The sequence below is a fragment of the Neovison vison genome, chromosome 10 (genome assembly GCF_020171115.1).
Source record: "Neovison vison isolate M4711 chromosome 10, ASM_NN_V1, whole genome shotgun sequence".
NCBI classification, from domain to species: domain Eukaryota; kingdom Metazoa; phylum Chordata; class Mammalia; order Carnivora; family Mustelidae; genus Neogale; species Neogale vison.
Window position 1 is genome coordinate 72,208,420 of NC_058100.1, and position 13,473 is coordinate 72,221,892.

The following is a 13,473-nucleotide window of genomic DNA, read 5'->3' on the forward strand; positions in this document are numbered from 1 at the left end:
CCAGGGGGAGAGGGTGCCTGGGGCTGCTCCTACAGCTTTCCTGGCCACTCAACCCTAACCATTTCTTCCTCTTAAAACAAAACAAAGAGACATTTTGTTCATATACTTCATTTGGCACTTAAAGTCTCAAATAAATAAATAAAGTCTTAAAAAAAATACCTACTTCAAATGTTCTCAAATTAATAGTCTTTTAAATGGCTAAGCAAAATACATTTAGTTACTACCAGCTTCACCAAATTCCACAGCAAGGACCAGGAGACTTTGTATACTAAATGCACTAACTATTGACCTTTGCTGGTTTGGGGTTTTGCACACGATAAACATTTCTTGAGTGACTGAGCTATGCTCATGGAGAGAAAAGACCATATGTACGTTCTTTTCTTGCCTTTCTTCTATGATTCATCTTTTGCCTCTCTTACCAGGGCTTAACTTAGAGGGGATTTGGGAACTTGGGTGAGAAAATACTATATTTTGATTTTTCACACAGCTAACTGAAATGTAACATTCCCGCCCATTACAAAGGTAACAAACCACTGCGATATTAGTGGTCCCTGAGGGTTTTTTTTTTTTTTAAGATTATTTATTTATTTATTTGACAGACACAGATCACAAATAGACTGAGAGGCAGGGAAGCAGGCTCCCCAGGACCTAGGATTATGATCTGAGTCGAAGGCAGAGGCTTTAACCCACTGAACCACCAGGCGCTCCGGTCCCTAAGGTTTTATCACCAGCTGAAATCACAGGTATTTTTATGTCATATTATAATTATTGGAAATAGTTCAAAATGTCATTTATGTTCATCAGTACTTCCAAATGAATTAGACCCATTGCTAGATCTTGCCATTTGTTGCATTAATAAACAAGCATATATACCATATAAAAAAACCTGTATATTTTCTATTTTGATAACTGTGTTCAATGCAACTGGGTTCCTTCAAAACCTTATGTATTCTATGCCTTTAAAAACATTTTGAGAAGAGTTCCGCAGTTTCACTAGCCTGCCGAAGGGTCCACAGCACACAAGGGTCAAGATTCTTTGGTTACACAGTACCTTCTGGTGCCTGGATTTTTTGTCGGTGTCCAGTGGGGCTGAGGACCAGCTGATCCAAGCAGTTGGGAGAAGTGGAGTGGTTTGAAGCCTTAAAAAGTTTCAGAAAAGGCTCTGATGGTACAAAGTGAGATGATGCCCACTAGTGGCTGGACATTAGAACTGCGAGATCGTAAGGCACACCTTTACCGGGTTTGGGTACTAATTCTAGGTACTTGGATCGGAAATAAGAGAAACAGAGGCAGTGGGTGGTTTTACCCCTGTCCACATATCCCTGCAGCTTGAAACCCTCTCCTTCCACCTCTGCTCCAGCCATCTTCGCCATCATTCAGTGACTCGGAAGCTTCCCCCGTTTAAGGAGTTTATACCTGACCTTACCTCTCCTGCACCGCCCCTCCCACCTCTCCATCTAGATACTGGTGCTCTCCCTCCTTATCTGTTATCTGCCCCTGGACTGCCAGTCTAGGTCAGCCTCCTTGATCATCCGCACGCAGACCTGTATAGCTCATGTCCTTCACAGCCCTCTCTCAGTTTGTAACCACATGGTCTCCCCACAATTTTTTTTGTGCCATGGTTTTTGTGTCTGCCCGAGGATACTCATGCACTGGTGGAGAGTACATTTCGGTTGGAAAATTCGTGAAGGGACTGTGAATGCTAGCAGAATGGATTTCGGTACACCAGCAGTTAAGTTAGATGGCCTTGGTTCACCAAAGCCCCTCTGTGTTCCTAGTAGACCTGCTTACACCAGTGAGGTGGAAAGGTCAGGCCCAGCACAGGGGACACAGGATGACAAAACTGACAGGCCAGAGGTCAGATCCTGGCCTCGATGCTTCCTTCCCTGAAAAGCACCTGCAGTTGTGATTTCCTTCCCATCTTTGTACCCCCTCCCGTTCCTGCCTAACTCTTGCTCCGAAGGATCAAGGTTGTTCACTCTGGCTGAAGATGGGGTTGTAGCATGAGAAGCTGTCTCGGTATGGAATTTCACAGAATGTATTAGTACATATTCGGTAGGGAATATATTCAGCTCAATAAGTATCAGTTGTGGTGATCTCCCTTTTCGAAAATGGCGGACTGTCCCTAGTGCCAGGCTAGTGTGTCCCCCTAACTTCTGTAACATCTGCTAAGCACCTGGCACTTTAGGGCTTTCCAGAGAGCTTGGATGAAAGAGGAGAGAGTCTTTGGCTGTTCCTCTTCCAAGCCTAAGCAGGCTGCATCGCCTTGGACGACCCTCAGTTCTGCACAGTGACCAGTAGAGGGCAGGAGCAGTTAAGACAACAATACTCCGGACCCTCCAGCCCCAGAATTCCTGGCTTGAGGAGGGAGCAGGGAGGAAGGCCCAGGGAGAAAAATGTTAACAATGAATGAAAAAAAACAAAACAAAATACAAAACCCAGTTGTTCCTTACCTCCTGGGGGACCAAATGGAAGGAAATGTGCAGCTAGCAGGATGGAAGTTAGACTACAGGAAGAACTTTAGGAACACAACGTTTGCTACCTTAAACGTTTAGACAGGTGATTTTTTTTTTTTTAAACCCCCTAGCTACCACTGCGCAAGCAGAAAAGTTGAGAAAAGGGGCTCTTCCGTCCGAGACTTATGTGACCCACTAGGTTCCCTTAAAGTAACCCTTCCGTGTGTGCCTTAAATGACTCCGCTCTTGCAGATGCAATCGTAAAATAACTTTATTGGTCAGGTTAGCCACCACTCATGCTTTTCCTGTAATAAGGATCCTTTATAGAGGCATGATGGCGTTCACATGCAGACGCTTTCTGAAGAGCCTGGGGCGGGGACAGCCTTGCCCCCCACATCAGAGCTCCTTTGTTGAAATGAGCTGGTTTGGCTTTTGTGGATTTTTGAGTCTGGAGCCAAGAACATAGTCCAGGGATCCTCCCCTGCACTTCTCAGGGAAGCTGCTTTGAAGCATACACTGTATCAGGAATCTGATGGCATCTGGGCAAGGGTCCAGGCTATGGCTAGCTGTCCTCAGGGAGTCCCTGTGCCTGACTGCCCAGTTGGCTCCATCCCAGTGGTGCCGGAAGAAGTAGGATGCTTACACCCCCAGCAACATTACCTTTCAGACATGGGAAGAAGAAATTGCTTTCCAGCCAAGCTATAAAGCAAAAGGCATCTTCAGTAATGAGGGTGTAGCTCAGAGATGTGAAAGCAGAGGGTGTCATACTCCGCACGGGCCAGATCTGGCTGCCTGGCCCAGGCTTCCTAGACCCAAAAATCATCTCCAGCCAGAGCTCTCACTATGAACTGTGGCCTCACGACAAATCAATGAACACAACTGGACCACAGCGCCCTCCTTTGGGCTAGCCGGGCTCGTGCAGGGCTGGCTGGAGTCTGTTTTTCTCCCATCAGGATGTAGACCTTTCAGCCTGGATAAGAGAAGAGGACACACTACCTTTCTCATGCTTCGGGAACCACGTGCCTTGGAGGATAAGGACCCGAGTAAGGAGCGGCTGGGAACAAGCAGAGGGTGTGGGGCAAGGTGGACCTCGGGGGGCTTCTTCCTCAATTCAGCCGAATAGGGACGTTTCGCCCTGTTAGGGATGCTGATGTAAGTAAGGTCTGGCCTTTCCTTTCCCATCTGCTGAAATATAGCCCCTCTGTGTATCAAAGCCTCAGGCTGGGTGCCTCCTCCCATACCAGTCCCTGAATATTGTGATCAAACCGGTGCCCTCCGGGCTGGTGGCTTTCAAGGAGTGAGCTTTGGGAGGTGTAGAGGTGACTCCTGATTTCCCTCCCTCCAGACACTAGTGTGACTTCTCTGCAAGGCCACAGGGCTGAGGGGCCACGCGCGTTGGGCTCTCATGCTTCTGCCTAAGGCACAGAAGGGGTGTGTTGGGGGGCAAGGCTGAGTGGATGAGGAGGGTGAAGGAGGAGGCAGCTGGGCAAGAGGTATATTCCGAGGAGCACTGAGAAGCAGCCCAGAGGAATCGCACCCCCGCCCCCCGGCCTGGCTAGGGATAGCGGGGAAAGCACGCTCCGTGCGGTTGCCCAAGCGACTTGTACAGTTCATGACGCCAGATTGTTGGGAAGAACTGTCTGGGGTTGGGACTTCCAGGGATGACTTCCTCTGCTACCGCGTCTGTCCTGGAAAGAGAGCTGCAGCCATGTCCCTCAGGAAAAGGCTGCTTGTCCCCTGACCCCGCCTGACCCCGCCTACAGGGAAGAAGATTACAGAGGGAGCCCATGAAGTTCTGTCACTTGGTCTGTCCCAGACCTTCCAGCAAAAGCCAAACCAAACCATCAAGCCAAATGCAGTGGGGCGTGGGGGCCCCCCCCCGGCCCCGTGCCCCGTGCAAGGGCCCCTCAGATCTCGATGAGGCTGGCAAGGCGCAGGCAGAGGGGCGCGTCCACCGGCATCGCGCTGCGCTTGATCTCGTTCCCGTCCAGGCGAAGCACCTGCAGCTTGGAGAAGTTCATGACGTCCACCACGGTGCAGAAGCTGCTGATGGAGAACTCTGTGGGGACAGGAGGAGCGGGGTGGGTGGGAGAAGCGCGGATCAGGGCCCCGGATCCACAGGGAGGCGGCTCAGCCACTGCGAAGCGGCTTGAGCACTTGGAGTGAGACTTGGCTGGCTGGGGCGGCGGCCTCGGGATCGGAGTCATACCGACTGGCACCGCTAGGGGGCAGCACCAGGGCGGGAGTGGGGTCTCTCCATGTGCGCGGCAGCAGGGGGAAGCAGAAGGTAGTCCAAGACCAGCCTTAGCAGCTTCGAAGGACTTTGCTGAATGGCTCTGGGAAGGAAGACTGGGGAAATGGATGGACCTAAATCCGGAATATTTCCTGACACTTCGCAGATAGAAGGGGCAGGAAATTAAAGAGAGAAAGCCTGGGCAGGGAGACAAGTGTTCTTGCGTGCAGATTTGAGGGGATGCATGTCTCCATTCCCAGTACTGCCAAATGAATAAGCAAGGTCCTGAGATTCAAGTAGGTGGAGATTCATAGACAAATGAGGCTGTCGTGGACCTCGAAAGTCAAGTAAACAATTCCCTTGCCTCCTGTGTTTAATATGATATGGCTCACCCTCATTTTTTTTTTTTTTATCTCAAAAGACATCCCCCTTTTAAAAGATAACGCCCCCAAACCCACATAATCTTAATAGATGTAATAGTTCTGTTTGGGCTTAACATAAACTCTTCCCTTTTCCTTTTAGTTGGCCTCTTGGACATATTAGCCAAATCTGTCTCAAGTCTCCTGGGTTAGGAACTTGAGGGGAAAGCACCAAGAGCTCAGCTACAGTGCCAGCAGGGACAGCACAAATCACCAGGAAAAGCTAGCTTCCACGCCGTGCCTGAGGGCTTCTGGAAGCCCGCTCCTGCCAGAGGGGCTCCCGGTGAAGCCTAGTGTCTGGGTGGGTGAGCTACATCTCAAGTGCAGTTTCTAACATGGGGCAGCCCCAGAGCTTGCCTTTGCTTCCACCAGAGGCATTCCTCTGCTTCTTGCCAGGGTGGCCAGGAGGTATGGGAGGAGCGGTAGGAGGATGGCCTCCTGGGGGGTGCGGTCATGGGCCATGGACGTGAAAGGGAAGGTTGCGGAAGAAGACAGTGTGGGAGCTTAAATAGCTCGTTAGCAAGGAAAGTGCTTTTCAATGAGCACTAACAATTGTTTTCAGTCTCTCTAAAGAACTGACCAAGAGGGGGCACCTGGGTGGCTCAGTGGATTAAAGTCTCATGCCTTCAGCTCAGGTTATGAACCCAGGGTCCTGGGATCAAGTCCTGAGTCAGGCTTTCTGCTTAGTGGGGAGCCTGCTTCCTCCTCTCTCTCTGCCTGCCTCTCTGCCTACTTGTGATCTGTCTGTCAAATAAATAAATCTTAAAAAAAAAAAAGAAGACCTGACCAAGAGGAGATGGGGGGAGACTGCCATGCACTTGCATTGCAAACGTAAGACAGAAAATCCAGCCCGAAAGAATAATGCGACACTGAACTGGGAAGAAGGGAGGAGATGGGAAATGCCTGTCTGTGGGCAGCGTTCAGTGGTGGGGCCGTGAGGAGGCGGCGGGGTGGGGGGGCGATAAGGAGGGGAATGGGTAGTGATGGGAGGGGTGTGGGGAAGATGGAGATCTTTTGGATACTTTCTGATCTCAGGAAGTAGATTAAGTTGCCTCTGAGTGGGGAGGTTGGGCGCATAGCTTAAGCCAGAGGCTGTGCCTGTGGTAGCCATGGAGGAGGGTAGAGCGGGGAGGGCTGAGAAGTCAGCTGGGTCAGCTTCTAGCTCATTTCCTACTCCGGGCTGCTCTAGATGGATTCCCTACCCCCGCCTTGGGCCCTCAGGCCGTCTGCTAAATTCTGGATCCTTGTGCATATATACAAATATGGGGGGTACTTAGAGGCTGCTAGACACACCCCGTGTATCGATTCCATCCACACAGCGGCGCACTGTGCCCCTGTTTGCCCTCCCCACGCTCATGAAGAGGACAGGGCTTCTGCTTGGAGGCTCTGGAGGACATTTTCCAGCCCAGATTAAATACTGACATAAGTCTTTCCAAATTCCTCCTGGGGTACCCACCCTGCTCCCTTGGATCCCACAGCTACTGAATAACATTCCGAGCTCTGTTCCCTTGCTATTGCCAAGCTGGAAAATCTGAGGGAGATGCTAATGGAAGAGGCAAGGGGGAGACAGGGGACTGGCTTGATTCCCCTGCAAACCCTTTAGTTCCTGCCCTCCGTTTAGATCCTCCCTCAGAGGACTGCTTAAGTTCCCCCCCCCCCGACCCCCACTGGCTGTGGGAGGACATCCCAGGAGAGGGGGCTAGCTTGGGGCACTGTCCTTCCTGCTGGTGCTCTGAATCAGAGAGAGAGTCCTCACTGTCTCAGACAGAGAAGCCTGGTGCCAGGTCCTTGGATATTGAAGGCCAGCCTTCAGGGTTTTCCCTACATAGCCTGCGTGGCCTGGAGAGATGGCCACTCCTTCTCGGTGTCCCCAACTTCACAATGCAAGAAGTCAAAAAAACAGGACTATGCCTGTCAACTCCAAGCGGCAAGGAGAGGAGAAGCTAGTCCTGGTTATTGTGTCTGGCTCCTCAGTTATGTACCAGTCCCTGGACCAAGCACCTTCTGTGTTTTGATTTGCTAATTTAAGACAAATTAAGTGCAGGAAGTGGTGTTATTTTGCTTCAAAATCAGACTGGCAGAGAGACTAAATGATAACTAGATCAGGGGATCTGGCTTCAATGACACAAGAAGGGATTTGGGGGAGACACTGAACGTTTGACTTCATGGAGAACTTTCTTGCAAGACCTTGGGACACTTAACTGAAGTGGTTTTACGTTCCACAGAGCTTTGTGAAGGGGCACCCCTCCCCGGCATCTGAGTGGCAGATGAGCTGTTTGTGGAGGCAGGCGCTGACAGGGTGCCCTGACTGAGCCCTTCCCGCCCCACCTTTCTCTGACTATGTATCATCAGGCAATAACTAATGGGTTCTCTCCCATGACAGCTGCTCTTTGCTGGCACATCTTTGGGGTCAAACACAGCACATAATGTGACCTTTCTGATGTGACAGTCCTCCCGGATTCGGAGTAGGGTGACAGGTGACTGCTGGGTGGGATAATGGACAACCACGAGTAAATGTCAAGCCCTTTCCAGCATGCAACATCTCAGAGATATCCCAAAGCACTGGCCCACTTGGGAATAAGACCATCCCCTTCCCACCAAAAAAGAGAGACTTTACATATAAAACTGTCTGGGTGCCCATGAAGGTGTCTTGCACTTCCAACAGAGGACCAAACACCTCCATACCTCGCCCACCCTGCTGTCGACCTCTGGGACAGCTGAATGGGCTGTTCAGCCTGTTTCTGTCTTGCTGAATGATTGATCTGTTCCCTGAGCACCAGGAGAGAGAGAGGGGACGGGAGGGGATGAAGGCTCAGTCCCCATCAGTGTTTTGACAGCGCCCTTTGCTCACAGCAGGCTCTGCTTCAAAGCCCTTTGCCCAGGGGTCCGTAGTGAGTCCTTTCCCAGGGAAAGGAGGACTTGGCTGGCCGAGGAAGGCTCGGTACCTTCCAGCTGGGACTCCAACATCAGAGACCCTGGGGTAATGTAAACACATTCTGAACACAAGTTCCTGACACAGAGCTGAAAATCAACTAGATCATTCTACCCAAAATGAGTATTTCAGTCCTAAGAGGCAGAGGCAGCACTTTTGATTCCTTTAAGCATTCTGGAAGACAGCAGGCCTGTGTCTTTGCCAACTGCCCCAGGGCTTTGTGGTGATAGAACCCCTGGCACCCTAGGGGGAACCTCTGCCCCCCTACCAGGGGCTCCTTGTACTCCAGGGAGAATGGACCAGAACAAGTGCCTCATTCGGCTCAGAGAGGCTGCACATTCTTATCCAACAGCTGCTCTGTTTAAAAAAACAAATAAATAGCCAAACACAAGGCTGGCTGTAGAGGCAGGGATAGAGCGTGTGGAAACAGAGCTCCTCCTCTTCCGGGTCAGTGAATGAAAAGGAAAGCCACAGTTTCTTAACAGCCCACCTTCCTCCCAAGATGGACTTGGAAGTTCAGCTTAAATCCCCCTCTCTAGGAGCTGTTCTCATCTCTCCTTGCTACTCAACACCCAAGGCCCTCCTCTCAGACACACGGAGTTCCTGGCTGTTCCCTGCAGGTGACCCATTAAATGATCAGTTCCTCTGTGACATTCCCATTTCTCAGAATGGCCTTGTCCCCTGCCTCCAGCCCGCGCTCACTTAGCTCTCAAAACTTAGAACAAAGCTTACCTCTTCTGGGAAATCTCTTCCAAGCCAAACCCCCCCACCTCCCAGAATTTTCCCAGCATTGCTGTTTGATCTAGGGGCGTGCCATGTTGGACCTCTTGGACAGGGGTGGGGCGTGGATTGCTGGTGGCTTCCTTTGTGTTCTCTGGCCCCCCTACTTCTGTGTCTTTCGCATTGTTGCTAGCACTCACAATGGGTTTTTTTCCAATGAAACAGATAGACACTCCCCACTCCCCTCTGTGAGGGTCTCACCATTGATTCTATTGCCTTGGAGGTAGAGATTCTCCAGGTTGGTGTTGACCGGGGGGATCTTCTGCAGCTGGTTGTAGGAGAGGTCAAGCTCAAGGAGGCTGCTGGAGTTGAAGGTGTTGGAGGCCAGGCCGTTGTTGGTGAGACTGTTGTGGGACAGCCGCACATACAGCAGCTTGGGGGACCCCCGGAAGTAGCTGTCGGGGACGGAGTAGACGTTGTTGTGCTCCAGGTAGAGCTGCTCGAGGGCTATGGGCAGCCCGTCAGGCACCTTCCGCAGGTGGTTGTAACTCAGGTCCAGCAAGATCAGGGACCGGAGGCCCCTCATCGCGCTGCCCACTTCCTGGATCTCGTTGTGCTGGAGATACAAGGCCGTGAGGTTCTCCAGACCCTCCAGAGCATTGTTGGGGACCCTCGAGATCTGGTTGTGGTCAAGGTGGAGCTCCCGCAGCGATCGAGGCAGGGGGCCGGGCATCCGGGTGAGGTTGTTGTGGTCCAGGTAGAGCCTCTCCAGGTGCCTCAGCTTGGAGAAGACCCTCTTGCCCACCTTATCGCTGGTGATCTGGTTGCCATGGAGGGCAATCCAGAGCAGCCCAGTGGCGTTGTCGAAGACGCCCTCCTGCATGGACGAGATCTGGTTGTTCTGGAAGTAGACGTACTTCATGCGGGAAGGGACGAAGGGCAGATACTTGAGGTTGCGGTTGTCACAGTACATGGCCGTGGGGAAGTTGGGGGGGCAGTCGCACTCCTGGGGGCAGTCACGGGGCTCTGGAGGGGGCGGAGAGCCGTAGGCATAGGCTGGGCCTTCCTCCACCCCGTAGGGGTAGGGCTCATAGGGCTCGTACGGGTAGGGCTCATAGGGGTCGTAGTAGGTGGACTGCTGGCTGCGGAGGTAGTGGAACCACCAGTGGGGGTCTTCGTCGTACTGGGCCTGGGAGAGGGAACAGAGCCCGGCCAGCAGCAGGAGGGAGGCCCACTGCATTTTGTCTCTCTGCAAGAAGGGGGAGAGAGCAGAGCAGGCAAGCATGAGTGAGACAGCAGGGAGGCAGGGCAGCAGGGAGGAGAGCCTTGGGCTGTGAGCAATCCCATCTAACTTCTGCAGCAGGCTCCTGGGACAGGGAGTCCTGCCCACTTCCCGCACGCCTCGCCCTCCCATTGCCAGCTCTGAACACATGGTCCAGGTGGCCTGTGGCTCCCTGGGGGAGCTGGGTACATTTTGCCCTGCTCACAGAGTCACAGAAGCAGAGCCTTCGAGATGAGAAGGAACTTGAACGGGGTGCACTGTATTTTTTTTTTTCAAGGGGCAGGTCCTTAGGAGCCTCTAGCAACATGAAGGTTCTGTTGGGAGAGCTGGGAAGCCCCAGCATTCATCTTCGGCGGGGGGCAGTGGTGGTGGTGCGTGCTCTTCAGACTTGAATTCCCATTCAGTTTGGACTCCCTGGGAATCTTAAGATTTTCCAAGAGTCCAAAGAAAAAGCCCTCTAGTCCTTTCCCTATCTCTGGGAAACCTCCAGAAGCATCTTGAGATCTCAGGTGGGAAGATCTGAACTACTCCTGGAAGATCTTTTGGTCTCTTGGACAGGGTGGGGGTTTCTGGTTTCTAGGCTTTGGGGAGGGGTGTGGTCCGCCGGGAGTCACCGCAAGTCTTGGGCTACCTTCCAGAGTGTCAGTGTGGGTAGCCATCTGCTGGGGGAGAGCACTCTCTGGTTGGCAGTCTGCGGCTATACGTGCCACTTGGAGGGCCCAGGGTCTTCATGAAACAGCGACAGTACCCCCCACCGGAATGGGGACATTGGCACCAGGTGTGGCATTGTCTTCTAGGGTGAGTACTGAGTTTGGGGAGCCTGAGTCAGTGCACTTGGCTTCCGTGGTATCTAGTAAATTGTTAGCCTCCCTCCTGCTCCCCCATGGACATTACGCTAGAGCCATGCAGACCCAAAGAAATGAATGAAGAACACTGAAAAATGGAATAGGAATTGAAGACACTTGAGTATACCCAAGAGAACGTGCTTTGGAATGGGAGTCTGGCATCCCCTCTCCCATCCTGGGCTACCTGTGATGACATATGGATCACCAGCCTCCATGACCAACCCTCTTGCCCCCCAGCACCTGCAATCTGTCACCTCGAGCTGCTGTGCTAGTGAGATAAGAACAGGGCAGGCATGGAGAGAAATGTGGGTTTGGTGCCCACATTTGGGAGGAAAGCCGAAGGTATGGAAGATGAGGAGCCCTACTGGTCAACCTACTCTGAATACCTATAGCCAAGGCACTGGATAGCCCTTGGGAGCAATGGGAACCTTCCAGAGGTGTGAGTGTCACCCTTGGACAGAGGAACCTTAGAGCCTTTCCTGGTCGTGGAAGGGTCACATATATCCCTCACCTTGCTGTTGGGCCTACTGGGGTTGGCCACTGGAGACAGAGGAAAGAAAGGAACCTGAAAGTCAACATCAAGTCCAATGATGGGAAAGACCCTGACTGTGACACTCAAACTAGTCACCTCTGCCACCCTGCCTCCCAGGCCGCAGACCTCTCTGTTTCCTGAAAGTAAGTCCCGTCGGCCTCCTTCATTCCATTAGCCTCTGGGCTGCAGGGGAGAGGCACCTGGCTCGTCCTCAAGCAGCCTCAGGCCTCAGACAAAGAGCCCACAGTGTTTCTGAGAAGCCAACCCAACTGCCCACTGCCTGGGCATGCTGGCTGGGCCCTGGCTCCGGCCAGGAGAGAAGACGGATGGAGCGGCCCACTGCCAACAGTGCATTTTTCCATGCACAGCCCTGGACTGCTGCAGGACCAGGGTGGCTGTCTGGAGGCTGGCACAGTGAGCCTCTGTCTCCATTTCTCCTTCCAGAGCTGGCATCTTGGCCGACGAGAGCCACCTTCCTCTTCAAGACCCAGCTTTCTAGGGGCCGTGCCTCCTGCCTGCTTTGGCCTCTCCTCAGGAGCCATGACAGCTGAGAGGGCTGCATGGGGGGCTTGCTTCTCTCTTCTGCTCCATCAGCAGTGTTGGCCCACAGTCATCTGCTCTGAAGCCCCCCTGCCCACTCTAATGGCAGAGACCTTCCTGTGCTCAGAGTTTCGTGAGGTGGAAAGTTTCCGGGATTGGTGCTCTCTGAGCTGTGGGGAGGGAGCTGACTCAGGAGCTAATGCTGTCCTCTCCCTTCTCCACTCTGGAGAACGATCCTTCCCTCCTATCAGGGTTGAGGAGGTCAGACCGGAAGTCATCCCCTGTGCTGGATTAGACCCTCCTTCATGCTCCCTGAACATGGTTGTGTCTCAGCACTTCTCTTTATTCTTTTCCTTCATCCCAGCAACACACACACACACACACACACACACACACACACACTCTGGCCCCCCACATCCTTCCCTTGTAATAGCACTCAGCTTCCATCATCGGCCCACAGGCCAGATGGTGGGATTATGAGTACCAGTGGGACAGGGCTGGCTTCTCTAGATACCTGGTCCTCCCCTTTTTCATGCCTGAGAAGGGGAGCCCCTTTCCCCAACAACCAGAAAGGAACTGTAGGACCGAGGTAGCACATTCCTTCTACTCCCCTTTGTGCCTCTCCAGCATCCTGGGGTCATGGTCCGGATGGGAGAAAGAACAGCTCCTCCCTCTGAGCCTTTCTCCCTAAGCCCCTGCCCTTCCCTTTCCTCCCATTATGGAACTACAAGGGACAAAAACTGAAGTAAAATGACTAAACTTACCGCCAGTTGAACCTTTCAGAGAGTGACCACGTCCCTCTGTCTGGCCTCCTTGGGTTGGAGAACGTGTGAGAGAGAGAGAGACAGAGTGTCTACTGAGAGTGTGCGGGTCTGTGCCAGGCCAGGGTCCCGCCCCCAAATTCCTAATCAAATATTGTGAAGAGAGGGACTGAGGAGGCCGGATCCTGGCTTTTTCGGCTCTGCTGCGGGGGCGGAGCTCACACTCAACCAAGCAAAATCCTTCCGTCTGCCTGACGTTAGAAAAACCACCTTCTTTCCACTCACTTATCTTCCCTAAAGCATTGGCAGCTCCGGGTCTCTTTCTGCTGAGTGAGTTAGTGGCGCCCTGGAAGGTATTTGTACAGTCTCTTACCAAGTGTCTGGCTTTCTCATTAAACCCACAAGGGCAGATGCAGGGCTCGGGAGGGCCAGGATTGGGGAAGAGGCCATCTTAACTGTTTCAGCAACCTATGTGTCACCCCAGAGGGCCAGGACCACTCGGCCTCCTCGCCTCCCCTCTGTGCAGGGGGTTAGACCAGTGCACGAGCCGGCACAGTGCACGACACAGGACAGCCGGCTCGGGCTCCAGTTCTACCCCTTACCCATGTAGACTGCCTGGGCTGCAGGGTTTCTCTCCTCCTTTGGAATTGATGGAAAAGAAGGGGAGCTCACCTTCATGGATCACTTACCGCGTGCCTGCATCACACACTTTCATTTAATCCCCTGGCAACCATTCAACTTTCGGTCTCCATG

The 13,473-nt window shown here is 52.7% G+C and overlaps 1 protein-coding gene across 1 annotated transcript; it reads right to left on the minus strand.

Annotated features, from left to right (window-relative positions):
- Positions 1 to 2,709: 2,709 nt before the first annotated feature.
- FMOD (fibromodulin) lies at positions 2,710 to 12,912 on the minus strand. Its single transcript, XM_044267644.1, has 3 exons — positions 12,724 to 12,912; positions 9,022 to 10,009; positions 2,710 to 4,515 (listed from the first exon to the last, which is right to left on the minus strand). Exons 2-3 carry the CDS (start codon positions 9,998 to 10,000, stop codon positions 4,364 to 4,366), a joined length of 1,131 nt encoding a protein of 376 aa, XP_044123579.1. The 5' UTR covers positions 10,001 to 10,009; positions 12,724 to 12,912; the 3' UTR covers positions 2,710 to 4,363.
- Positions 12,913 to 13,473: the final 561 nt, after the last annotated feature.

Excerpts from the sequence above, each read along its gene's own strand:
- FMOD (XM_044267644.1), bottom strand. The coding sequence starts at position 10,000 with ATGCAGTGGGCCTCCCTCCTGCTGCTGGCCGGGCTCTGTTCCCTCTCC. Across the intron at positions 4,516-9,021 it reads CCAAGGCAATAGAATCAATG|AGTTCTCCATCAGCAGCTTC; the intron begins GTGAGACCCTCA and ends CTGTCCCCACAG.